General features: G+C 46.3%; 2 protein-coding genes across 2 annotated transcripts in view; both read left to right on the top strand.

Moving 5' to 3' along the window:
• The window catches only part of LOC143956045 (uncharacterized), a 296,417-nt gene extending 273,872 nt beyond the window's left edge, over nucleotides 1-22,545 (top strand). The window contains exons 2-4 of the mRNA XM_077466175.1: nucleotides 19,602-19,725; nucleotides 19,840-19,940; nucleotides 20,039-22,545. Coding sequence (XP_077322301.1) covers nucleotides 19,641-19,725; nucleotides 19,840-19,940; nucleotides 20,039-20,245 — 393 coding nt within the window. The 5' untranslated portion in view covers nucleotides 19,602-19,640 and the 3' untranslated portion in view covers nucleotides 20,246-22,545. The remainder of the gene's footprint in view (nucleotides 1-19,601; nucleotides 19,726-19,839; nucleotides 19,941-20,038) is intronic.
• On the top strand, nucleotides 58-25,020 carry LOC143955437 (uncharacterized). Its single transcript, XM_077465484.1, has 2 exons — nucleotides 58-2,944; nucleotides 22,462-25,020. The coding sequence occupies exons 1-2, from the start codon at nucleotides 1,031-1,033 to the stop codon at nucleotides 24,757-24,759; spliced, it is 4,212 nt and encodes a 1,403-aa protein (XP_077321610.1). The 5' UTR covers nucleotides 58-1,030; the 3' UTR covers nucleotides 24,760-25,020.
• Nucleotides 25,021-26,875: the final 1,855 nt, after the last annotated feature.

The following is a 26,875-nucleotide window of genomic DNA, read 5'->3' as shown; positions in this document are numbered from 1 at the left end:
TGGCATAGGCGTTTCTCTGCCTAGGCCCCTGGGGGATGTGTTTCAGATCTTGGAGGACCTGCTCAATATTAAGTGGATGGTCATGATTTTATGGCTGATTGGTGTATTGTATGATACATACTCCTGACCCCTGCACTATATACTCTATGTTGTAAAAGACAGTTCTCGTTGTTTCCTCACTCTCGGACTAAGGTCCATGAATAAAGAAATGATCTGGTAGGAGATCAGAGGACTCATTTACTAGTTACCTTGAGGGGGCAATTGTAAGAACCTCAGAGACAAAGCTGCGTGATGTGGGCGGAGTCCTGGTTTAGGGGAACCAATCAGCTCATGTCTAGTAATAATAAGCCAAATGGTCCGGGGCTGAAGTGGTTAAACAATTCTACTTATAATTTGTCCTAAGTCACAACCTTTTATATTTTTACCTTATAACAGAATTATCATTAGGTCAGTAGATACTAAAATTGTAATCGTATCTGTGGCCTGGAATATAATATGTATAATTTGAATGACTTATAACCACATGTATTTTAAACACAATACTGACTGCACCATTTGAAGTGAACTTTGGACACTCAGTGGATATTTAGAGATGGATTAGGTATCTACACAGCTCCTAAAATCTAACACAATGGGTTTTGCTGGACGAGGGTGATTTCTACGTGATAACAGTCTGTATAACCCTTTTGTCTAAGGCTGTCTGTCGCTTTTCTTTACCCACCAAAGATAGGTAAATATCTTCTTTGTTTTGTGAAATGGGACATTATTGTTCAGGCAAATCTGTTTCAACACCAGGTTTGTATAATCTAAAAATGGTTGATCCATTGAAATCATATGTTTTCCAAGTTTTCAATGGATCCGCCATTTTTTTTATTTTTTTTGTCACTCCTATAGAAGACAGTTCTCGTTGTTTCCTCACTCTCTGACTAAGGTCCATGAATAAAGAAATGATCTGGTAGGAGATCAGAGGACCCATTTACTAGTTACCTTGAGGGGGGAATTGTAAGATCCTCAGAGACAAAGCTGCCTGATGTGGGCGGAGTCCTGGTTTAGGGGAACCAATCAGCTCATGTCTAGTAATAATCTTTGTATTTCTATTTTAGTAGATGGACGGGAGATGAGGAAAACCTCAGAGGATTGTCTCACTTTGTCTCCAGACTGTAAAGTAGAAGATGAGGACATCACACAGTATAGTCCAGGAGAAAACCCGACTACCTCAAATGTCCATCCGGCACCACACAGTGTAGATGGACCATCGTATTCCTCTTATCCCGAGGAACCTCAGACTGTGCGGGACGGTGCCGGACCATCGTATTCCTCTTATCCTGAGGAACCTCAGACTGTGCGGGACGGTGCCGGACCATCGTATTCCTCTTATCCTGAGGAACCTCAGACTGTGCGGGACGGTGCCGGACCATCGTATTCCTCTTATCCTGAGGAACCTCAGACTGTGCGGGACGGTGCCGGACCATCGTATTCCTCTTATCCCGAGGAACCTCAGACTGTGCGGGACGGTGCCGGACCATCGTATTCCTCTTATCCTGAGGAACCTCAGATGGTGAGGGACGGTGACTTCCTTCTAACACATAAGAGTCTTTCCTGTCCGGAGTGCGGGAAGTGTTTCCATTCTACATACAATTTTAATGTGCATAAAAGATCTCACACAGGAGAGAAGCCGTACTCCTGCTCTGAGTGCAGGAAATGTTTTTCACACAAGTCCCATCTTTCCCGACATGAGAGATCTCATACGAGGGATAAGCCGCATTATTGTCCTGAGTGCGGGAAATGTTTTTCAATGAAATCCTCTCTTAATAATCATCTGAGATATCACACAGGGGAAAAAACATTTCTCTGTTCTAGATGTGGGAAATGTTTTTCACAGAAGTCCTATCTTTCCCAACATCAGAGATCTCACGTGGAGAAGCCATATTCCTGTCCTGAGTGTGGTAAATGTTTTTCGGTGAAGTCGTCTCTTGAAAATCATCAGAAATCTCACACAGAGAAGCCATATTCTTGTCGTGAGTGCGGGAAATGTTTTTCAGAAAAATGCAAGCTTTACATTCATCAGAGCTTGCATATGGGGCAGAAACCATTTTCCTGTCCTGAGTGCGGGAATTGTTTTTCACAGAAGTCTGACCTTTACAAACATCAGCGATTGCACACGGGGGAGAAGCCATATTCCTGTCATGAGTGCGGGAAAGATTTTTCACAGATGCCTGATCTTTACAAACATCAGAAATTGCACATGGGTGAAAAGCCCTATTCCTGTTCTGAGTGCGGGAAATGTTTTGTACAAAAATCAGAACTTGTCACACATCAGAGATCCCACAAGGGGGAGAAGCCGTATTCCTGTTCTGAATGTGAGAAATGTTTTCGAGTAAAATCAAAGCTGGTCACGCATCAGAGGTCTCACACGGGGGAAAAACCCTATTCCTGTCCCGAGTGCGGACAAAGTTTTTCACAGAAATCTAATCTTTACAAACATCAGAAACTGCACACAGGGGAGAAGCCGTATTCCTGTCCCGAGTGCGGGAAATGTTTTTCACAGATGAGCTCCCTTTACGATCATCAGAAATTGCACAAAGGGGAGAAACCGTATTCCTGTTCTGAGTGCGGGAAAGCTTTTTTACACAAGTCATATCTTTACTATCATCAGAGATCTCACACAGGTGAGAAGCCCTACTCATGTTCTGTGTGCGGGAAATGTTTTGTTCAAAAATCATGTCTTGTCAAACATGAAAGATCTCACACGGGGGAAAAACCGTATTTCTGTCCTGAGTGCGGGAAATGTTTTTCACAGAAGTCCAGTCTTTACAAACATCAGAGATTGCACACGGGTGAGAAGCCATTTTCCTGTCCTGAGTGTGGGAAATGTTTTTCAGATAAGTCCAATTGTTGCAGACATCAGAGATCTCACACGAGGGAGAAGCCACTTTCCTGTCCTGAGTGAGGGAATTGTTCCTCACTGAAGTCCTGTCTTCCTGTACATCAGGGGTCCCACACAACCCTTGAGGTGTATTAGTGAGTGCGGGAAAAGTCTTGTATATGAATGTTGCTGGACATGTGGGGAAGAAGCACCCCCTGATATACACCTCAGATATACTCCATGGCTGATCTTCATCATGGAAGAAACAGTTGATAAGGAGATCAGAGATCACCAAAGACATGGATGAAGTGTTGTACCGTGTTGGCCATTGATAGCAGGAGAAAAATAAAAATGGAGTCCTTACCTCTCATTGGCTGAGCACATTTCATGGTGTAAACTCTTGCAAGAGGTCTGTTTTCTCATGTCGACTTCCAGGACGAAACACGTTAACCCCACCACTTAAAAGGTGGTCTTCTAGGCCTTTTAAAATAAGAATTTAGTTATTGGCCATTGAAAGGACTGATTCATTTTGATAAATGTTAGCCGGTCAATGGAGTCTGTGGACAGACACGCTCCTTTATCTGTCACAAAACCTCCAGCAGCACTGAATTCTGTTCGGAAAAAATTGAGTCATTACCTCTCATTGGCTGAATACATTTTCTGTTGTAAACTCTTGCAAAGAGGTCTGTTTTCTCAAGTCGTCATCCAGGACGAAACACGTTAACCCCACCAATTAAAAGGGGCCTCTAGGACTTTTCAAATAAAAATGGAGTCATTACTTCTCATTGGCTCATGCACATATGAGTACAGTAGACATTGGGAAAAAATAAGTTAATTAAACCAATCATTGATGTAAAACGAAAAAAATGACTGAATTTGGCTTACTAAGTATCATAGGAATTGGCTCCACCTACAGGCAAAATGTGGTATTTTTCATTTTAAATCAATGGAAAACGTTTGCTTTGCACAGCAAATATCCTAATAACCTTTGTTTATCCCCCATTCGCAGAGAAGGAATGTACTTTCTATTACACTGAGCGTACTGCTGTGCAAATTTCTTTATGAACAGACCCCTAAAACGTCGGGAGATTTTTATTTTAAGATGGGAAGTTTGTGGCAGATAAATGAATAGACCTCCCAGCTATGTAATTACCAGGCTGCAGCTAGGGGGAGCTCTAATGTTTTTCGAGTGTGACCACAGGAGAGAGAATCCATCTGTTAAAATGGACATTTTGGACCTGAAGCTTAGTTAAGACCCCCCCCCCCCCCCCCACCACCACCACAAAATGTATATTTTCTGAAAACCCCCAAAACATATATTTTCTGATAACAAGGGCCCTGGAGAATAAAATGGCGGTAGTTCCAGTTTTTTTTTATATATCAGATGATGGATTATTAAGCGTAAATATGAGTAAACAATACACCAAAATGTGTTTCAAGTGCACACAAATACAATATAATAGCCAATTTTTCTGGTAAAATAGAAAAGTTGAGGTTGTACCAAGTAAAGAGATACCCAACACGCCCAAGCCTGTCCACAAGGGTCCATATTTTTGTCATATGGACCCTACTCTCTATTGGTGCCTTTATAACCTCTCGTGTTTCATGATTGTAACACACTATAATGCTCTATGTCTGTATACCTTCTGGATTGTTCTTTTCTCTTGAGTAAAGAAATTATATAAATAAAAATTGTGTGTTTGTTTTAGGGGAAATGACAAAAAAACTTTGGTCCTCCAAAAATGGTCCATGGGTGACGCTTCAAAAGCCCTCACAGGTCATCAGTTTTGGAGTTAACCGTGAATAATGGACTGACAGTTATTGGTCTCACTCCAGAACGCATGGCGATATGTATCTAAGCGCTTGCCACATGTGTGTTCACATTCATATGATGCGTGTACATGGGGGGGGGCTCAAAAAAACTGGGAGGGTTAAGTGCTTTGAAGCAACTTTAATATCTTAATCATACCGTGCAGGACACCGGAAACATATTCATACACCGTGGGGTTATAGGCACGCAACTTTGGGTGATTGGACACTGGCAAGCTTTTGAGAAAACCCCCCCGTAAGAGAACTGTTGCAGTGCGTCAGGCGCACACGCGCGTGCGCATGCGCGCACACGGAACCTGGCTGATCGCAGGTGCGGGAGTGCGTCCACAGTTCCCTCTGGCCGATCCTCTGACTTTGCTACTGGCTCCACGCTTCCTCCAAGTACCTGAGCTGACTTCCTCTCTTCCAAGCTCCATTGAACACCGTGCACTCCTGGCTCCTGTCTGCTGGAAGCTCTGGCAAGCCGCATTTCCTGAAATTGCGAGCCTGTTGGAGTTCCCCTTTGATCTACCCAGCATCATCACAGTTCCAGACTTGATGTTTTCCTTGAATATCCGAGTCTTCGACTTCTGCCGCAAGCTCTGCTGCAACTTACACCTGCAGGCTCTTGTGTTCCTCCTGTCCCTTGGCACCCTCTCTCTCGCTCTCAGTGGGGCCTGGGCTGGAGATACAGGGGAGGCCTCAAACTCATCACTTCAGACTCTTATCAGGTACATGACACCCCCCCCATGGGGGGGTACCTTTCCTATAACCCTCTCCCACTCAGTGAGTCCTCAATTTTAAAGGCAATGGGGAGTCTCTGCCCTTCTCACCCCAAAACAACCTTGTCCCCATATTGATGGGAAGAAGGGCCTCATCCCCACAACCCTGGGTTGTGGGTGTCTGAGGGCAGGGGGCCCTCAGACACCCACAACCCAGGGTTGTGGGGATGAGGCCCTTGTTCCCATCAATATGGGGACAAGGTTGTTTTGGGGTGAGAAGGGCAGAGACTCCCAGCAAACCCCTCCCCCCCCCACCATTTGAATGAGTATGAGGTGTATAGTGCTCCTACCCATTCACCAAAAAAGTGTAAAACAAAAACAGGAGGTCGTTTTTGACAATTTCTTTATTAAAAATAGGGATGAGCCGAACACCCGACCCCCCCCCCCCTCCCCCATGCCGATTCGAGTTCCACCAGAACATGCCAACAGGTAAAAAGTTCTAGCGAACATGCACACCCTATTAAAGTCTATGGGACACAAACATGAAAAATCAAAAGTGTTCATTTTAAAGGCTTATATGCAAGTTATTGTCATAAAAAAAGTTTATGGAGACCCTGGTCCTGCCCCAGGATACATGTATCAATGCAAAAAAAAAAATGTTTTTACAACGGACGTATTTTCAGGAGTAGTGATTTTAATAATGCTTAAAGTGAAACAAAAAAAATGAAAGATTATTTTAAATATCGTGCCTGGGGGTCCCCTTAGTCTGCCTATAAAGTGGTGCATCTATGCGATGTGTAGAACATGCCACAGAAATAATGACATTTCTAAAGGAAAAAAATGTCATTCAAACTTGCTCACAGCTGTAATGTATTGCAGGCTCCCGCCAATATAGATGAAAAATCAAGGAAAAAAATAGGCGTGTCTTCTCCCCACAGTCCATACCAGGCCCTTTGGGCCCTTTGGACCCTTTGGAACTCCACACCAACATTGAAAAAAAATTGTCGTGGGGCCCCCCAAAATCCATACCAGACCCTTATCCGAGCAAGCAGGCAAGGGGGGAGACAAGCGAGCGCACCCCCCCCCCCTCCTGAACCATACCAGGCCGCTTGCCCTTAACATGGGGAGGGTGCTTTGGTGATAGGGACAAAGGGCCTCTTCCCGACAACCTTGGCCATTGGTTGTCAGGGGGCTTATCGGAATCTGACGTAACTGGATGACCCCGCCCTGTCTGACATCACATGACATCAGAAGGGTGGGGGTCACTCGGTTATGTCACCGGGTGGCCCCGCCCTTGCCTTTATAACTGCTGTCACAGCCAAGAGACAGCAGTCACCGGGAGGCCTCCCATCGAGGCGGAGCTTTTTTTTTGTCTATTTTTTGGGTCCCTTAGGCACCGTGATTGATGGATGGATCTTTTTTTTTTTAAAATACAGGAATTGTCAAAAACTGTGCGGTTTTTACTTTTTGACAAAAAGACAGTGAGCCCCGAGCGCGTAGCCTGTATGTTCTATCTATTCTCTGTGTCTGGATGCTTGCCGAGCACTGCTGACGTCACTTCCTCCCCCGCGTTCCAGGGTGGTTAGCGTGGAGCTTCCCACACCATGTACAACACGGACTAGCTGCTAAAACAACCAGGACTAACATCCTTACAGCAAAAGGACTGCCAGCGGAGCCTGCACCCTATCACCAACGCACTCCAGGATTTTTTTTAACCTTTGATGGACATCACCACTTTATGAACCTGCAAACCAGTAAGTTAAAAAAAAAACAATATATATTTATGTGATAGAACTACTGGAGTTGGCACCTCCAAAAAACCCCCCTTCCTGTCTTTTTTGCTTGTATACTGAGGTTATGGACACCCTCTGAGGATGGCTGCCTTCTCGCCTGCAAATAAATAGTGACTGATTTTAATGAGCCATTTAAGCTTGTATTGCACCATTCTAATAAGACATTACAAAAACTGGAGTGCCGGAATCCAAAACAATGTACCCGATACCCATTCACATGGGGGGGGGCGGTATCTGGGGGCCCCCTTTAACTTCCAGATTCCGTTAAGCCTCCCCCCCCGCCCACAGACCCCGACAACCAATGGCCAAGAATGTTGGGAAGAGGACCTTGTCCCCATCAACATGGGGACAACATGCTTTGTGGGGGATGTTGAGAGTAAGCGGGCTTGTATGGTTCAGGAGGGGGAGACTGCTCGCTCGCCCCCCCCCCCTTTCTGGCCTGCCAAGCTGCTTCCTCGGATAAGGGTCTGGTATGGATTTTGGGGGAGACTTCTTGCCAATTTTTTTTTAAATTTTGTCTTGGAGTTCCCCTTAAAATCTATGTCAGATCCAAAGGGCCTGGTATGGATTTTGGGGGGGACCCCACACTGTTTTTTTTTTTTTTTAAATTGTCATGGTGTTCCCCTTAAAATCTATACTTTTTTTCGGGGGGGAACCCCATGCCGTTTTCTTTCTTAATTCTGTCACAGGATTCCCCTTAACCACGTCAATGCATTGTTTTATACACTCTGCACTGCACTAAATACCCTGCACTGTATTATATATACTACAAATGGTAACCTCCCAGGGTCAGGAAAGGTGTTACACAAACTTTTCTTCAAGGCATCCTGAAGATGTTTCATCCTCTGCCCCCTCTGCGAAGGCAGGATGAGCTCTGCAACTTCACCCTTGTAATGTGGATCAAGAAGTGTTGCCAGCCAGTAATGATCCCTCTCCTTGATACCATGTGATTCCTAGGGTCCTTTCCCAGGCCTTGCAGAATCAGGGAGTCCATGCAGCGTAAGTTGGCAGAGGCATTTGATTCTGAGTCCTCTGGGTCACTAAGGATGACATTGTCAGGAACTAACCCCTCCCAGCCACGTACAACTCCTTAGGTTTCTGGGGACTAAAAACCATCCCTTGAAGACTGCTGCTGCGTGTTATCCTCTACATCCATGCTGACACAATCCTCCTCCTCTTTTTCCTGTGTGTTTGGCGGCCCTGCAGGAATGCTATCTGCATAAAGGGGGCCTTGAGAGGTAAGGAAGTCCTCCTCTTCCTCCCGCTGTTGTGCCTCAAGCCCTGTCCATGATTCCACGAAGCGTGTGCTCCAGCAGGAAGACTAGAGGGACAGTGTCACTGATGCATGCATTGTCACTGCTCACCATCCTTGTGGCCTCCTCAAATGGTGACAGGACAGTGCATGCATCCTTGATCAGTAGCCACCGGCGTGGCAAAAAGAAGCCAAGCTCCCCTGACCCTGTCCTGGTCCCATACCCACACAGGTACTCGTTGATGGCCCTCTGCTGCATGTGCAACCGCTGCAGCATTGCCAAAGTCGAGTTCCACCTGGTGGGCATATTACAAATCAGGCGGTTTATGGGCAGGTGGAATTCCCGCTGAATTTTAGACAACCGAACACTGGCTGTGTATGATAGCCTGAAATGGCTACTAACTTGCTTTAGCAGATCTTTCAGCCCTGGGTACCTATTTAAGGAACGCTGGACCACCAAATTGAGGACATGTGCCAGGCATGGCACGTGTCAACGTTCCCTGTCAAAGGGCAGACAGGAGGTTAGTGCCATTATCGCACACCATCATTCCTGACTCAAGCTGGCATGGTGTGAACATCCTCTGGACCTGCCCCTGCAGAGCTGACAGAATCTCTGCTCCGTTGTGCCTCCTGTCCCCTAGACACACCAGCTGAAGCACTGCATGGCACCTTTTAGCCTGACTCATTGAATAGCCCCTTTGAACGCTTAGGGGGTACTGGTGGGTCATAGGACAATTCAGCAGAGGAGGGCATGGAAGAGGAGCAGGAGGAGGGGGTGGAGCTGACACTAGCTGTATGGAGACGTGGCAGCGCTACAATCTGAAGCACTGAGCCCTGTCCGCCATCCTTCCAAGTTGCAAGCAGAGTTACCCAGTGTGCTGTGAACGAAATACTGTATATTGTTCCTGACCATGCTTGCTGGACCACATGTCAGCAGTAATGTGGACCTTGCCGCTGACTACCTTGTCCAACGATGCCACAACATTGCCTTCCACGTGATATTACAGAGCTGTAATGCCCCTACGTGCAAAGAAATAGTGACTGGGAACCTGCCCTTGCGGTACAGCACATTCTGCAAATTCACAGAAGGGGTAAGAATCCATCAAATGGAAAGGCAGAAGTTGTAAAGCCAGCAGCTTTGGCAAGCTGGAATTTAGATGCTGGGCATGTGGGTGGCAGTGACTGTATTTTTATTTTATTTTTTTGCTGCAGCAGATGGGGCAGAGAAATTTGCCTGCTATAGTCGACAGCTGGTGGTGTGCTTATGGCAGGCGTGCTGCAAGGACCTGGGACACCCTGAGCTACTGTATACCATCATCCCTGTCAGGGGAGGCTGCTGATAGGTCATGAGATATAGCGGGGGTAGACCTTAAAGGGGAGGAGTGAGGAGGGGCAGAATAGCACCCTTTTGTGTGGCTTCAAGGTGCTCTTGCCGGAGGGCTGAGTGTTGGGAGGTTAAATACCTTGTCAAGCATGTGGTACTCAAATGGCTGATGTTTTTGCCACGCTTGATGTACTTGAGGCAAAATTTGCACGTCGCAGTGCGATCGACTGCACATGTGCAAAAAAAGGCCCAGACAGCTGAGCTGTGGGAAGCGGGCTGGGAGATGAGATAGGGTGGCTGCTCTCTACTCTTCCATGATGGCTGCCTCATTGGGGTTTTGCCTCACCCTCACCTCCTCTGCTCTTTCCGGCACCGAAGTCGTGTCAGTGACCTCATCATCATCATCATCCCCTCCATCGTCATCACTGGAGACTTAGCAATACGCTGTGGCTGGGGGGAACATGACTGCCAATTTGTTGCTTACCAGTGTTCTCCCCTCTTTGTAGGCTCATGTTCCTCAATAGGGATGGCTGAACTGTTCGCCCGGCAGTCGGTTCGCGGCGAATTTTGCGTGTTCGCGATTTGCCCGATCTGCGGACTATTGCCGTTGTTCGCCCGGCGGACATATGTGTTTACAGTGTGAAAGAACTTTGACCCATGATGACACATCCATCATGGGGTACAGGACAGCCAATTGAGACATTTCAGCATGTGGACATTCCCCCTACCTTATAAATAGACCTGAGCTGGCGGCCATTTTACATTCTGTCCTATGTCAGTTTAGGGACAGGGCGCTGTGTGGAGCAGGGAGAGACTGTAGTGACACAAATTGCTAGCTATTAGGTCCACAAAAGTCGTTTTAAGGACTGGTATAGGTGAGGTACAGTATATAGGGTTCAGTGCACTGCTGTGCTGGTGATTGCAGCAGCCTGTCTTTTGTCAGTGTAGGGAGGGACAGGACGCTGTGTGCAGCAGGGACAGTCAGTTTAATCACTAGCTATTACTATTAGGTCCACAAAGGCCCTTTTAAGGACTGGTATAGGTGTAGTACAGTATATAGGGTTCAATGCACGGCTGTGCTTGTGATTGCAGCAGCCTGTCTTTTGTCAGTGTAGGGGCAGGACGCTGTGTGCAGCAGGGACAGTCAATTTAATCACTAGCTATTACTATTAGGTCCACAAAGGTCCTTTTAAGGACTGGTATAGGTGTACAATATATAGGGTTGTACACATATAATATACTTTCTTCCAAATATAGAAAGAATATTATACTTGACTGCTGCCCGATTCTGCAGCAGTCCTTAATCAGTGTAGAGACTGAGGTACAGTCTGCAAATCACTAGCTACTAGGTCCACAAAGGTCCTTGTAAGGACTGGTATAGGTGTACAATATATAGGGTTGTGGTGCACTGCTGCTCACTGCTGGCCTATTCTGCAGCAGTCCTTTATCAGTGTAGGGACTGAGGTACAGTCTGCAAACCACTAGCTACTAGGTCCACAAAGGTCCTTGTAAAGACTGGTATAGGTGTACAATATATAGGGTTGTGGTGCACTGCTGCTGACTGCTGGCCTATTCTGCAGCAGTCCTTTATCAGTGTAGGGACTGAGGTACAGTCTGCAAATCACTAGCTACTAGGTCCACAAAGGTCCTTGTAAGGACTGGAATAGGTGTACAATATATTGGGTTGTGGTGCACTGCTGCTAACTGCTGCCCTATTCTGAAGCAGTCCTTTATCAGTGTAGGGACTGAGGTACAGTCTGCAAATCACTAGCTACTAGGTCCACAAAGGTCCTTGTAAGGACTGGTATAGGTGTATAATATATAGGGTTGTGGTGCACTGCTGCTGACTGCTGGCCTATTCTGCAGCAGTCCTTTATCAGTGTAGGGACTGAGGTACAGTCTGCAAATCACTAGCTACTAGGTCCACAAAGGTCCTTGTAAGGACTGGTATAGGTGTACAATATATAGGGTTGTGGTGCACTGCTGCTGACTGCTGGCCTATTCTGCAGCAGTCCTTTATCAGTGTAGGGACTGAGGTACTGTCTACAAATCACTAGCTACTAGGTCCACAAAGGTCCTTGTAAGGACTGGTATAGGTGTACCGGGGGGTGTCTTAATCCTGGGGGCTATATTAATCCTGGGGGGTGTCTTAATCCTGGGGGTTGTCTTAATCCGGGGGCTGTCCTAATCCTGGGGGGTGTCTTAATCCTGGGGGTATGCTAATCCTGGGTGTGTCCTAATCCTGGGGGTATCCTAATCCTGGGGGTGTCCTAATCGTGGGGGGTATCCTAACCCTGGGAGGGGATCCTAATCCTGCCTGTGAAGGGGGATAGGTCTGTAAAGGACAGAAGGAGCTGCAGCAGCACTGACATTTATGAAGGAAAAAGGTTTAAAATTAGCAGCAAATGACAATTCTTTGCCGGCTTGTAGGAGACGGTACAGCAAAAGTGACATTTACCAAGAAGAAAATGATGCAGTTTAAATTGCTGACAAATGACATTTCACTGCCGACTCCTTTTATTAACCACTTCCCTACACTTCCCTACCCACCCATAGCAAAATGACGCCCGCAGATGGGATCTCCCTTCCTTGGTGGGCGTCATATGACGTCCTCCCATTCCCGGCCGCCTGCGGCGTCGTTCGGGACCCGGTGCGCGTGCCCGGCGGCCCGAGATGTCCGCCAGGCACCCGCGATTGCCCGGGAACACAGCAGGACCATGGATCTGTGTTATGTAAACACACAGATCCACGGTCCTGTCAGAGGAGAGGAGACCGATGGTGTGTTCCCAGTACAGAGGAACAGCGATCGGTCTCCTCCCCTTGTGAGTCCCCTCCCCCCCACAGTTAGAATCACTCCCAGGGAACATAATTAACCCCTGCAGTGCCTCTTGGTGTTAACCCCTTCCCTGCCAGTCACATTTACACAGTAATCAGTGCAATTTTATAGCTCCGATCGCTGTGTAAATGTGAATGGTCCAAAAAATGTGTCAAAAGTGTCCGATGTGTCCGCCATAATGTCGCAGTCACAAAAAAAAATCGCAGATCGCCGCCATTACTATTAAAAAAAATTCCATAAATCTATCCCCTATTTTGTAGATACTATAACTTTTGCGCAAACCAATCAATATACGCTTATTGCGATTTTCTTTTAACAAAAATATGTAGAAGAATACATATCGGCCTAAACTGAGGAAATTTTTTTAAATTTTTTTTTTAAATGGGATATTTATTATAGCAAAAAGTAAAAAATATTGTGTTTTTTTTTTTTCAAAATTGTCGCTCTTGTTTTTTTTATAGCGCAAAAAATAAAAACCGCAGAGATGATCAAATACCACCAAAAGAAAGCTCTATTTGTGGGCAAAAAATTACGTCAATTTTGTTTGGGAGCCACGTCGCACGACCGCGCAATTGTCAGTTAATGCGACGCAGTGCCGAATTGCAAAAAGTGCTCTGGTAAGGAAGGGAGTAAAGTCGTCCGGGCAGAAGTGGTTAAAAAAAATAAAAAATTGGATGAAACGTTTAGCACTGGGAATCACTTTTTGAAAGATAAAAAATGCATTTTATATACAACTATACTATATAGATCAGACCAACATGAGGGACAAATGAGGGGGAAAGAGGGACATTGTTCCAAATCAGGGACAGTCCTCGAAATCAGGGACAGTTGGGAGCTATGGCTCAAGGAACCCCTAGAGACTTTTTGGAGGAACCCTGGCTGGGAAAGGCTGGACTAGGCAGTAACATATTTCTCTCCCCCTTGGTGGGAGTGGAGATGACCCCCATCTATAAGGATATACAGTACATACACACACAGCACAAGGCCGTGTTCACACTACGAGACGTTTCTCGGGGGCTGCAGTTCCTCTGATCTCCACAAGGTGGGGATCTCACCTCTTCCCAGACAGGAAGTCTCTATGGAAGACAGGAAGTGATGTCAGGGTCAGACAGGAAGTTACGGGTGAGAGGTGAGTCGGGAAGAAATAGAGAGGAGACAAAGCTGGAAGAGGCAGCAGAGGAGGTAATAAGATCTTATTTTCTATTTACACCCAGTAACCCCCCCCCCGTCATGTCCGTCCTCTTCCTCCATAGTCACTGTGACGTCTTTTATCTCCAGCAGATGATGATACACACATATATAGTGTGGGAACCTAGATTACCCCCTTCAGGGGCAGAACATTCCCCCAGTTACGGGGCCGGAACGTTCCTTTCGTATTGGAGACGTGTCACCTTCTCCCCTTATCAGTCTCTTGTAATGAGGGATGAGATTTGGTTTTTGGGTTGCACTAAAATTTGCATTTCCACACCCTTCCTCCAAAGATACCAACCCCTCCCCCGCACTCTGCTACCTCCACCATGTACCCCGGGCTCCTCTGTAGAGTTGCCACCTCAACCCTTTAAACCCGAACACATATGAATTACACGGGTTCTGAGGCTGATTAAATGCAGATAAGGCAACCAAGTGAGTTTAATTACAAGAGTTTCATGTCTGTAATGTGGTTATGACTAAGGCCTTATAGGCTGAAACGCGTCGACCTTTCTTATTTGCGTTTGGTCACTGTGGCTTGTTAATAAATACTACATTTTTTAAGAGCAATCACCGGAGTGCGGATCATCTTTTCCTCATTTCTCTACTCAGCCACACATTCGTCACCCCCCCCCCCCCCTCGGAGTGAGAGGAATAATTCTGGGGCCGTTATTCCTGGTTTTCTCCAAACTGATGCCCTGTAGGAGCTTCTACAGCGTTGTCTTTGCACCATGTTGGGTAGTGAAGGTTGCCGCAGTTTTAAAAGTTGACGTTGAAATGGATATTTTATAGATAGGCAACTCCTATCCTCATATTGATTAGTGGTTCCAAATTAATAACTACTGCAGTGGGGAACAGACACAAAAGATACGCTCAGCATCTTTCCAAATAACCGTTCTCCTTTATTATGACGCCTTTGAAGGTTTTTATACACATGATTACGTAGGTATCACATTAATATTACAATACTCTGCATGATTCTTCATCCCTGTGGACTTTGGCGGTAACCCAGTTACCCTTTGTGGATCCCTGTCCACTTTAACCATTAATCTAGGGGCCTCAGTATAAGCGGAACCAGATATATCGCTCCTCTTGCACTGGGCATTTTTGAGGGTCTCTTTCCCTTCGTTCCCTTACTTCATTTAATGCCCATAATGACTGGCCAGTCTTCTCTACGTGTGCCTACACCCTCTGGCCTCTAAACTACTTTGTCTAGCAGATGTACTACATATACCTGTGATCAGCACTATTCTTCCCTTTCTCTCTAACACTCCGATTGGACAGTAGACAGTGACAACATAACATATAACCACCAATCAATACAGTTTGATTAAGGGGAGTAAAATAGGTTCCCTTTTGTCCCGAAAATGCCTCACCGATCAAGGAAGTCTGATAACTCAAATGTAAGCAAAAGGCTTACCTTAGCCGGCTGATTATCAGAAATTCCCGGATCGTCTCAAGCTCCTCGTTTCGGATACTCGGGGTCACCTGGGAACAGCTCCTGGCTGGCTCGCCAACTGATATAGATATTCAGTAGATAGGCAACTCCTATCCTCATATTGATTAGTGGTTCCAAATTAATAATAACTACTGCAGTGGGGAACAGACACAAAAGATACGCTCAGCATCTTTCCAAATAACCGTTCTCCTTTATTATGATGCATTTGAAGGTTTTTATACACATGATTACATAGGCTTCACATTAATATTACAATTGTACTTTTATGGTAACAAGGGGGCGTAACATAGGCAGGCTAATTCTAATACAAGGGGCGTAACATAGGCAGGCTAATTCTAATACAAGGGGCGTAACATAGGCAGGCTAATTCTAATCAGGACTCGAAAGAATGCAAAACATGTGCTGAAAACATTATTAGTGCCGTGTGCACAGTGAGGGCATTGTGCAATACATATAAAATAGAATACAATTATATACAGAACCTACAAATTTCCATTACAACGTCATTGTCTATGTGTGTTGCGGGGGGATGGGTAACTTTATTACGAACAAAAAAAAAAAGCTGATTTTACCATCTGTGTGAAGAAAAAAAAAAATTTTTAAAGCCCATCTCCGGGGGTAAGGAAAAAATGTCCGAGACCTAAAGGAGCATTTAGCCCTTGTACACACGGGTCGGACATTCCGACAACAAAATCCGTCTGATTTTTTTTCCGACGGATTTTGTCCGAAACTGGTGTGGCATACACACGGTCGGACAAAGTTTTTCGGAAAATCCGATCGTTCAGAACGTGATGACATTATTTAGTTACGATGGGACTACGTTCAGGTTAGTAGCCAATAGCTTTGGTCTAGGAATTTGATCTGAGCATGCGTGGCACTTTGTCCGATTGGAATTCTCTACAAATGATCAGACGAATTCCGATCGGATCGTGTTGTCGGAAAAATTTTATATCCAGCTCTCAAACTTTGTTGGTCGGAACATTCCTATGGAAAAAGTCAGATGAAGCCCACGCACGGTCAGATTATCTGACAACGCGGTCCGATCGGACATTTTCCATCGGAATGTCCGACCGTGTGTACAAGGGCCTACATAACGGTCCACCTCCGAAGGTTAAATGGTCATTTAGGTGTAGGGAAGCAGGAAAAACACTTTTACTAACCCGGTCCTCTTCTTCCCTGGTGGCCAGCGCTCTCTTCTACTTCCCCCCCCCCAACTCCGCCAATGGACTGTCCCTTCTCCTGTCCAGTGATGGATGACCTCCGAGAGCCTGCAGCCAATGGAGCTTAGGGAAGAAGAGGCTGTGTGGAGCGGTCCTACAACCTGGAGGAGTCTGCGGAAGTGGGGGGGCTCGGGGGTGTAAAAGTACATCATATTAAAGTAATAAACTCCGCCCCTCTGGAAGAAATACCCAATCTGTATGGTACAGCTGCTGAGCACCCACTATGGTATCCTTATGGACAGTAGGCAACTGGAAGTGTGTCACCTCCTGTGTGTGCTGTGTAATTGGTTGGAGATGTGCTGTGCTTCTAGTTTTTGCAGCCCTACCTCCAGTGGCATCGGGAGGGGGGGGGCTGGAGCCCCGAGTGGGTCCCCAAAAAGCCCCGGGTCTTAGGCATGCACGATTCTATTATAACCCCCGAGCGCCGCCGCCAAGCGGGGACCCATCTGATCCCGAGCGCGGCCGAGTGACATAGCAGGTCCCGCTTTCTGGAGCCTGCAGCGCCTATGATGGACATCCCACTGGTCCAGTGCGGGGACTGCGGGACGTGTGACGTCCATCGTGGGCGCTGCAGGCTCCAGAAGGCGAGAATTACAATGCGGCCACGTCACTAAGAGATCCCTACTCAGGCGGCTCTCCACTCCTCCTCTGGCTCTGTCTCTGCCTGCTGTGATGATGATAATGGGCACACCACACACTACGGCTGAGCTTCAGGACACATGAAGTCTATCTCTTGGTCAGGTAGGTCAGTGTATGTCAGGTAGGTCAGTGTAATGGTCAGTGGGGGTCAGGTAGGTGAGTTTAGTGGTCAGCATTGGTAAGCCAGGCAGCAACCAGCAAGTGAGCTTACCCCCCCGCCACACAACCCCACCGCCCAGCCAAAAACCCCTGGGCCACCCCACGCCCCCCCCCCCCCGGTGCTGGGCTCAGGACTTCGGGCTGAAGCCCCTGGTCTTTTTGCCACTTAGCAACGCCCCTGCCTACCTCTGTTATGTTCCTCAGCAACTGTTCTCCTCCTACTATCTCCCTGTGCAGCAACTGCTCTCCCCCTACTATCTCCCTGTGCAGCAACTGCTCTCCCCCTACTATATCCCTGTGAAGCAACTGTTCTCCCCCTACTATCTCACCGTGCAGCATCTACTCTCCCCCTACTATCTCCCTGTGCAGCAACTGTTCTCCCCCTATTATCTCACCATGTAGCAACTGTTCTCCCCTCTACTATCTCCCCGTGCAGCAACTGTTCTCCCCTCTACTATCTCCCCGTGCAGCAACTGTTCTCCCCTCTACCATCTCCCCGTGCAGCAACTGTTCTCCCCTCTACTATCTCCCCGTGCAGCAACTGTTCTCCCCTCTACTATCTCCCCGTGCAGCAACTGTTCTCCCCTCTACTATCTCCCCGTGCAGCAACTGTTCTCCCCTCTACTATCTCCCCGTGCAGCAACTGTTCTCCCCTCTACTATCTCCCCATGCAGCAACTGTTCTTCCCCTACTATTTCCCTGTGCAGCAACTGTTCTTCCCCTACTATTTCCCTGTGCAGCAACTGCTCTCCCCCTACTATGTCCCCATGGCAGGGATAGATGTGTGATGCTTTTAGTGCGCACTCTTTTTCATACAGGAAAGTGACAGCAGGCTGCATACAAATGGGGCTCCAACAACTTTTCAACAACTTGCGTATGCTGCACACCCATTAGTTACATTTATTTGCTCATTCCCTCTAGCGTTATCCAGAAAAACATTGTAAGGCTCCGCGAACACTGGCATAAACAAATCACTGCTTCTCCAGGAGTTTTGTGTTCTGCCTGTAGAAGCAGCTCAGTGTTCTTCTATGTGTCCAAACACATTAGGACGTTTACAGGCATAGTTTGAGCTCAACATTTAGAGGCAGGAAAAAAAAAAAAAAAGAACCTTCCGGTTTGTGTTTTTTGATTGGAGCTCAGTGGCAGAAAAAAAATCTTAATATTGTACAACCAATACAGTCCTAATAATTGTCCACTGTCCATCTACAGAGAAACCCGCAGAGATCACATGACCACATCACTGAGGATGGAGGAGGACCGGAGTCACATGACTGAGAAGATACTAAACCTCACCCTGGAGATCATCTACCTGCTGACCGGAGAGGTGAGGAGGATTCTGGGAGGTCACATGACATCACTCTTATCTCTATTAATAAAACACAGACCTGACCGGAGAGGTGAGGAGGATTCTGGGAGGTCACATGACATCACTCTTATCTCTATTAATAAAACACAGACCTGACCGGAGAGGTGAGGAGGATTCTGGGAGGTCACATGACATCACTCTTATCTCTATTAATAAAACACAGACCTGACCGGAGAGGTGAGGAGGATTCTGGGAGGAGGTCACATGACATCACTCTTATCTCTATTAATAATACACAGACCTGACCGGAGAGGTGAGGAGGATTCTGGGAGGTCACATGACATCACTCTTATCTCTATTAATAATACACAGACCTGACCGGAGAGGTGAGGAGGATTCTGGGAGGTCACATGACATCACTCTTATCTCTATTAATAAAACACAGACCTGACCGGAGAGGTGAGGAGGATTCTGGGAGGTCACATGACATCACTCTTGTCTCTATTAATAAAACACAGACCTGACCGGAGAGGTGAGGAGGATTCTGGGAGGTCACATGACATCACTCTTGTCTCTATTAATAAAACACAGACCTGACCGGAGAGGTGAGGAGGATTCTGGGAGGTCACATGACATCACTCTTATCTCTATTAATAAAACACAGACCTGACCGGAGAGGTGAGGAGGATTCTGGGAGGTCACATGACATCACTCTTATCTCTATTAATAAAACACAGACCTGACCGGAGAGGTGAGGAGGATTCTGGGATTCTAACATGATGTTCCTATTGGTTCCTCAATACAGAGATTTCCTCTTGTGAAGTCCGGTGATCATATGACCATCACAGTGCCTCCATGTGACTCCCTAAAACCTGAGAGACACAACATGGAGAAGATTCTAGAAGTCACCAAGAAGATGATGGAGCTGCTGACAGGAGAGGTGAGGAGGATTCTGGGAATTGTGGGACATTATCCAGTAACAGACAAGGGATGTGTCTGGATGGTGACTGTATCATTGTGTGTGTCAGGTTCCTATAAGGTGTCAGGATGTCACTGTCTATTTCTCCATGGAGGAGTGGGAGTATTTAGAAGGACACAAGGATCTCTACAAGGACGTCATGATGGCCAATCAGCCGCCCCTCACATCACCGGGTAAGAGGAGACTTTATTGTAAAGGAGAGAGCAGTACGGAGGCTCCACCCATCCCCCATCATCTGATAAACACATAGAAACAATGTATTCAGTCAGTGTGTGTGTTTCCTACAGATGGATCCAGTAATGGGAACCCACCAGAGAGATGTCCCCGTCCTCCTCTGTATTCCCGGGATTCCACACAGGAAGAAGACACCATCCCTCACTGTTACAAGGTTGGTGGAACGGAGAACATCTAGAACTTCAAAGTGACTCATGGAGGTGATTTATGGACCTTACAGGGTGTGATTTTTTTCTCCTTCTCTTGGTTTAGGATGAAGATCTGATAGATATAAAAGTTGAGGTGGAATCAGAAGAAGAAGAAGAGAGGTATGTGAGGGAAGATCAGCAGTCTATGGAGGAGGATGGAATAACGGGGACATTTATAGAGGAGGACACTCCTACAGAGATCAGCACAGGTGGGTCATTAACACCAAATCCATTCCTCCACCCATACTGCTCACTGATTGGTCCAGAGTAGGGAGGGGGCTGGGTGATATCAGCCTGTAATCCCCTGGTCACTTTCCTGAGCTGTGTTCCCCGTCCTGTATTCCTGGATTTCTCTCCGATAATCTTCCTTCTCTGTGCTGCCGACACAATTTATAGATCTAGACTGGATTTATGGAGATTCTGGGGATCAGCAAAATGTTCATTTTCACCATAGGTGTTGCTCGACCTAGACACCTGGGGTATGTACCTTGGGTCTTCTGCCCCATGCCCGGGTCTAGTAAGATCTCTGACAGAACAATCCCCTCGGGGTTTCTTGCTCTGTTATTTGCTGGCTGTGCCGAGTGGAGGGATATGTCTGTATAGTCTCAGACCCAAGTCACTGAGTGCAGTCTCAGGAGATGGGAGGAGCGGAGTGGGACCTCTGCAACTTGTCTCAGTTCAGGAAATATTAACATAGCTGGTGAGGTTGACTAAAGACAACAGTCCATCCAGTTCAAGCTGTGTAGGTGTGTGGTTCATGTCGATAATCATTTCCCATATCCCTGTATGTTGTGTTCACTAAGATGCACATCCGTCTTTTAAAATTATCCATACTTCCTGCTGACACCGACAATTGTGGAAGAGAGTTCCACATCCTTATTACCCTGACAGTGAAAAAAAAAAACCCTAAACAGCTTAAGGTTCAACCTCTTCCCTTCCAATCTCATTGGGTACCCCCATGTCTTCTAAGAACCCCGAGACTGAATCGTTTCCTCCCTACGCTGGGATCACCATTGAGATATTTGTATATCGATATCATATCACCTCTTGGGCTTCTCTTCTCCAGGGAGAATAGGTCTAATGTTTGTAGTTGGTCCTCCAGCCTTCTTTTTAATTTAGTTGCCCTTCTCTGAACCCTCTCCACCTCCAGCACATCCTTCCTGAGGACTGGTGACCGGAACTGGACAGAATGCTCCAGATGTGGCTGGACCAGAGTTTTATAAATTGGAAGATTATCGTTTTATCTCTGGAGTATCTCCCCTTTTTAACGCATTCTAATAGTCTTCTGGCTTTTCTTGCTGCAGCTTGGCATCGCATGCCGCTGCTGAGTCTGTCTTCTACTAGGAACCCCTAGATCAGTGATGGCAAACCTTGGCACTCCAGATGTTTTGGAACTACATTTCCCATGATGCTCAACTACATTGAAGAGTGCATGAGCATTATGGGAAATGTAGTTCCAAAACATCTGGGGTGCCAAGGTTCGCCATCACTGCCCTAGATCCTTCTCCATCATGGATTCCCCCCAGAGGTTCGCCCCCTAGTGAGTAACTTGCGTTTATATTTTGAGCCCCCATATGCATTACCTTACATTTTTTCAAAATTAAACTTAATATACCATGTAGTTGCCAACCTCATCATTTTTTTTCAGGTCTTTTGTAAGGTTTCTGTATCCTGATGTGAAGTTATTGTCCTGCTTAGCTTTGTATCCTCAACAACCACTGAGATCGAGGCGGTTTATAGCAACCGCTATATCATATATCACCCGTCCTATAATCCCCTCATCACTGTCACTCCTATAGAAGACAGTTCTCGTTGTTTCCTCCCTCTCTGACTAAGGTCCATGAATAAAGAAATGATCTGGTAGGAGATCAGAGGAGCCATTTACTAGTTACCTTGAGGGGGGAATTGTAAGATCCTCAGAGACAAAGCTGCCTGATGTGGGCGGAGTCCCTGTTTAGGGGAACCAATCAGCTCATGTCTAGTAATAATAAGCCAAATGGTCCGGGGCTGAAGTGGTTAAACAATTCTACTTATAATTTGTCCTAAGTCACAACCTTTATATTTTTACCTTATAACAGAATTATCATTAGGTCAGTAGATACTAAAATTGTAATCGTATCTGTGGCCTGGAATATAATATGTATAATTTGAATGACTTATAACCACATGTATTTTAAACACAATACAATACAAAATATCTTCTTTGTTTTGTGAAATGGGACATTATTGTTCAGGCAAATCTGTTTCAACACCAGGTTTGTATAATCTAAAAATGGTTGATCCATTGAAATCATATGTTTTCCAAGTTTTCAATGGATCCGCCATTTTTTTTTTGTCACTCCTATAGAAGACAGTTCTCGTTGTTTCCTCCCTCTCTGACTAAGGTCCATGTATAAAGAAATGATCTGGTAGGAGATCAGAGGATCCATTTACTAGTTACCTTGAGGGGGGAATTGTAAGATCCTCAGAGACAAAGCTGCCTGATGTGGGCGGAGTCCTGGTTTAGGGGAACCAATCAGCTCATGTCTAGTAATAATCTTTGTATTTCTATTTTTAGTAGATGGACGGGAGATGAGGAAAACCTCAGAGGATCGTCTCACTTTGTCTCCAGACTGTAAAGTAGAAGATGAGGACATCACACAGTATAGTCCAGGAGAAAACCCGACTACCTCAAATGTCCATCCGGCACCACACAGTGTAGATGGACCATCGTATTCCTCTTATCCCGAGGAACCTCAGACTGTGCGGGACGGTGCCGGACCATCGTATTCCTCTTATCCCGAGGAACCTCAGACTGTGCGGGACGGTGCCGGACCATCGTATTCCTCTTATCCTGAGGAACCTCAGACTGTGCGGGACGGTGCCGGACCATCGTATTCCTCGTATCCCGAGGAACCTCAGACTGTGCGGGATGGTGCCGGACCATCGTATTCCTCTTATCCCGAGGAACCTCAGACTGTGCGGGACGGTGCCGGACCATCGTATTCCTCTTATCCCGAGGAACCTCAGACTGTGCGGGACGGTGCCGGACCATCGTATTCCTCTTATCCCGAGGAACCTCAGACTGTGCGGGATGGTGCCGGACCATCGTATTCCTCTTATCCCGAGGAACCTCAGACTGTGCGGGACGGTGCCGGACCATCGTATTCCTCTTATCCTGAGGAACCTCAGACTGTGCGGGACGGTGCCGGACCATCGTATTCCTCTTATCCCGAGGAACCTCAGACTGTGCGGGATGGTGCCGGACCATCGTATTCCTCTTATCCCGAGGAACCTCAGACTGTGCGGGACGGTGCCGGACCATCGTATTCCTCTTATCCTGAGGAACCTCAGACTGTGCGAGACGGTGCCGTCCTTCCAACACATAAGAGGTTTTCCTATACTGAGTACGGGAAGGGTTTCCATTCTAAATCCAAACTTAGTGATCATAAAATATCTCACACAGATTTTGTCGCATATCAGAGGTCTCACACGGGGGGAAAACCATACTCCTGTCTTGAGTGTGGGAAATGTTTTTCACAGAAATCCAAACTTAATTTACACCAGAGGTCTCACACGGAAGAAAAGCCATATTTTTGTCCTGAGTGCGGGGAAAGTTTTTCGGAGATGTTTAAGCTATACAGACATCAGAAATCTCACATGGGGGAGAAGCCACATTCCTGTTCTGAGTGCGGGAAATGTTTTGTACAAAAATCAGAACTAGTCCTACATCAGAGGTCTCACGCGGGGGAAAAGCCGTATTTCTGTTCTAAATGTGAGAAATGTTTTCAAGCAAAATCAGACCTTGTTACACATCAGAGGTCCCACACGGGGGAGAAGCCGTATTCCTGTCTTGAGTGCGGGAAATGTTTTTCAGTCATGTCCAATCTTTACACACATCAGAGGTTACATACGGGGGAGAAGCCGTATTCCTGCCTTGAGTGTGGGAAATGTTTTTCACAGAAGTGTAGTCTTTACAAACATCAGAAGTTGCACACAGAAGAGAAACCACATTCCTGTCCTGAGTGCGGGAAATGTTATTTACAGAGGTCCAGTCTTAACAAACATCAGAGATCTCACATGGGTTTGAAGCCATATTCCTGTCCTGAGTGCGGAAAATGTTTTCCATATAGGTCCAATCTTTCCGTACATCAGAGATCTCACACGGGGGAGAGGCCATATTCCTGTCCTGAGTGTGGCAAATGTTTTTCAGATTATTCCCGTCTTTACAGACATCAGATATTGCACACGGGGGAGAAGCCGTATTCCTGTCCTGAGTGTGGGAAATGTTTTTCACAGAAATCGAATCTTTACAAACATCAGAAATTGCACACGGGGGTGAAGCCGTATTCCTGTCCTGAGTGCGAGAAATCTTTTTCACAGAAGGGCTCTCTTGACGATCATCAAAAATTGCACACGGGGGAGAAACCACTTTCCTGCCCTGAGTGCGGGAAATGTTTTTTGCAGAGGTCCAGTCTTAACAAACATCAGAGGTCTCACACGGGTGTGAAGCCGTATTCCTGTGCTGTGTGCGGGAAATGTTTTTCAGATAAGTCCAATTTTTACAGGCATCAGAGATCTCACACGGAGGAGAAGCCTCTTTCCTGTCCTGAGTGCGGGAAATGTTTTTCACAGAAGTCCAGTCTTGCCAGACATCAGAGATCTCACACGGGGGAGAAGCCGTATTCCTGTTTAGAATGCGGGAAATGTTTTTCAGATAAGCACAATTTGTACAAACATCAGAGATCTCACATGGGGGGGAGAAGCCATATTCCTGTCCTGAGTGAGGGAAATGTTCCTCAGTGAAGTCCTGTCTTCCTGTACATCAGGGGGTCCCACACAACCCTGGAGGTGTATTAGTGAGTGCGGGAAATGTCTTGTATATGAATGTTGCTGGACATGTGGGGAAGAAGCACCCCCTGATATACACCTCAGATATACTCCATGGCTGATCTTCATCATGGAAGAAACAGTTGATAAGGAGATCAGAGATCACCAAAGACATGGATGAAGTGTTGTACCGTGTTGGCCATTGATAGCAGGAGAAAAATAAAAATGGAGTCATTACTTCTCATTGGCTGAGTACATTTTGTGGTGGAAGCTTTCGCCATGTTTTATGTAATTCTATGTTTTTTTTATATTCATCAGCTCCATCTATTGGCTATAATGTACTATTTTGCTATTTTTCCAATTGCAGTATTTCAGAAAAAATTATGGCCACTAGATGTCTTGAAGAGATTTGAAATCCCATTAACACTTAATCAGCGACATCAGCATAAGGGGCTTAATATCTGCTGCTAATCTAGGACTGATTCATTTTTGATAAATGTTAGCCGGTCAATGGAGTCTGTGGACAGACACGCTCCTTTATCTGTCACAAAACCTCCAGCAGCACTGAATTCCGTTCGGAAAAAATTGAGTCATTACCTCTCATTTTGTGGTGTAAACTCTTGCAAGTGGTCTGTTTTCTCAAGTCGTCTTCAAGGACGAAACACGCTAACCCCCACCACTTAAAAAGTGGTCTTCTAGGCTTTTTAAAATAAAAATGGAGTCATTACCTCTCATTGGCTGAGTACATTTTATGGTGGAAGATTTCACAAACACTTACAGGTCTAATTTTTTATTTTGTTTTTTTTAAAGTGTGATTTCCTATAATCTTCAGTTCCATCTAGTGGCCATAATGTGTTATTTCGCTATTTTTTTTCTCTGAATAACCGCAAGGTCAGTACCAATATGTGGTGAGCCAGTCGCCTAAGCACCGAGCTCCTTCATCACCGGTGCCTCCTTCCCCCGACCTGAAACGTCACCCGCTTCCTGACTGGCTGGCTGCTTGTGCACCTGATACTAGCACTGTAGTCATTGATAACAGCAATTTATCGTCCTCCGGACAGCTCCTCTGCTGGTTGAACATTGGCACAGCATTCGCCAACTCCTCTCTTCCCCTGTCAGGCCCGGGCATCTATTGATACGCCACGCATGCACCCCCTTCACTGGTTTGAGATTAGGGATTTTAAGGTTGAATATATTTTTATTGTATGCCAGACATGGTAAAATAACACAATTGTAAACAGGCAACTACATCACATACGTCGCCTTTGACATCAAATAAGGCACATCAATATAAACAGAACAGAAAGGGGGGGGGGGGGATTAGAGGTAGTGGGTACAGCAAGGAAGAAAAGAAAAAAAGAGGGGGGGAGGGGGGGGAGGAAGAGAAAGCCAGTTCAAATAGAGAAAGAAAGAAAGTAGGGTGGGGAAAAACAGGGGGAGCACAGCAATCCCAATTATCAGAAGGAATATGTGCAGGATATGCACCATTGTCGTTCACGTGTGTCACAACAGAAATGTTCCCCAAAGGGGCAGAGGTAATCAAGGCTCGGCCGCTAATGTCTCCAGTGGTCCACATAACGTCACCATCCCCCGCCCAATCTTGGCAGGAGGATTGCTTAGGAGATCTTGAGGTTGTTGAGAATTAATTCCGTCTGAGAATGGTTTCGCCAGATGGACCACAACATGGTAAACCTATCGTAAGCATCGTCCGCCTTCACCTGCAATTCCTCCATGAGCATAGTGTCATTAAGGATATCCACCCACGCTGAAACGGGGGGGGGGGGGGGGGTGGGTGGAGTCCTTTTTCCAGTATAGAGAGATGGTATGACGAGCCGCTGAGAGAAAGAATCTCAGAAGACTGCATTTCTGAGACCGGATCGACCCAGGGAGAATGGATAAAAGTGCAGACAGAGGCGACGGAGGCAACGAAGCCTGATACACAGCATTACGAATCGCGAAGATCTTATCCCAAAAAGGACGAATCCTATCACACTCCCACCAAATATGAATGTATGATCCCTGTGCTCCGTGACAGCGCCAACACACGTCAGTCTGTGACCCCTCAAAGCACCTTGTCCCCATGTTGATGAGG

Source organism: Lithobates pipiens, unplaced genomic scaffold, assembly GCF_037356315.1.
Source record: "Lithobates pipiens isolate NorthernLeopardFrog02 unplaced genomic scaffold, aLitPip1_a1.2 Scaffold_35, whole genome shotgun sequence".
Taxonomy (NCBI): Eukaryota; Metazoa; Chordata; class Amphibia; order Anura; family Ranidae; genus Lithobates; species Lithobates pipiens.
The sequence above is the reverse complement of the archived record's forward strand: the minus strand, read 5'-3'. Positions and strand labels throughout refer to the sequence as shown.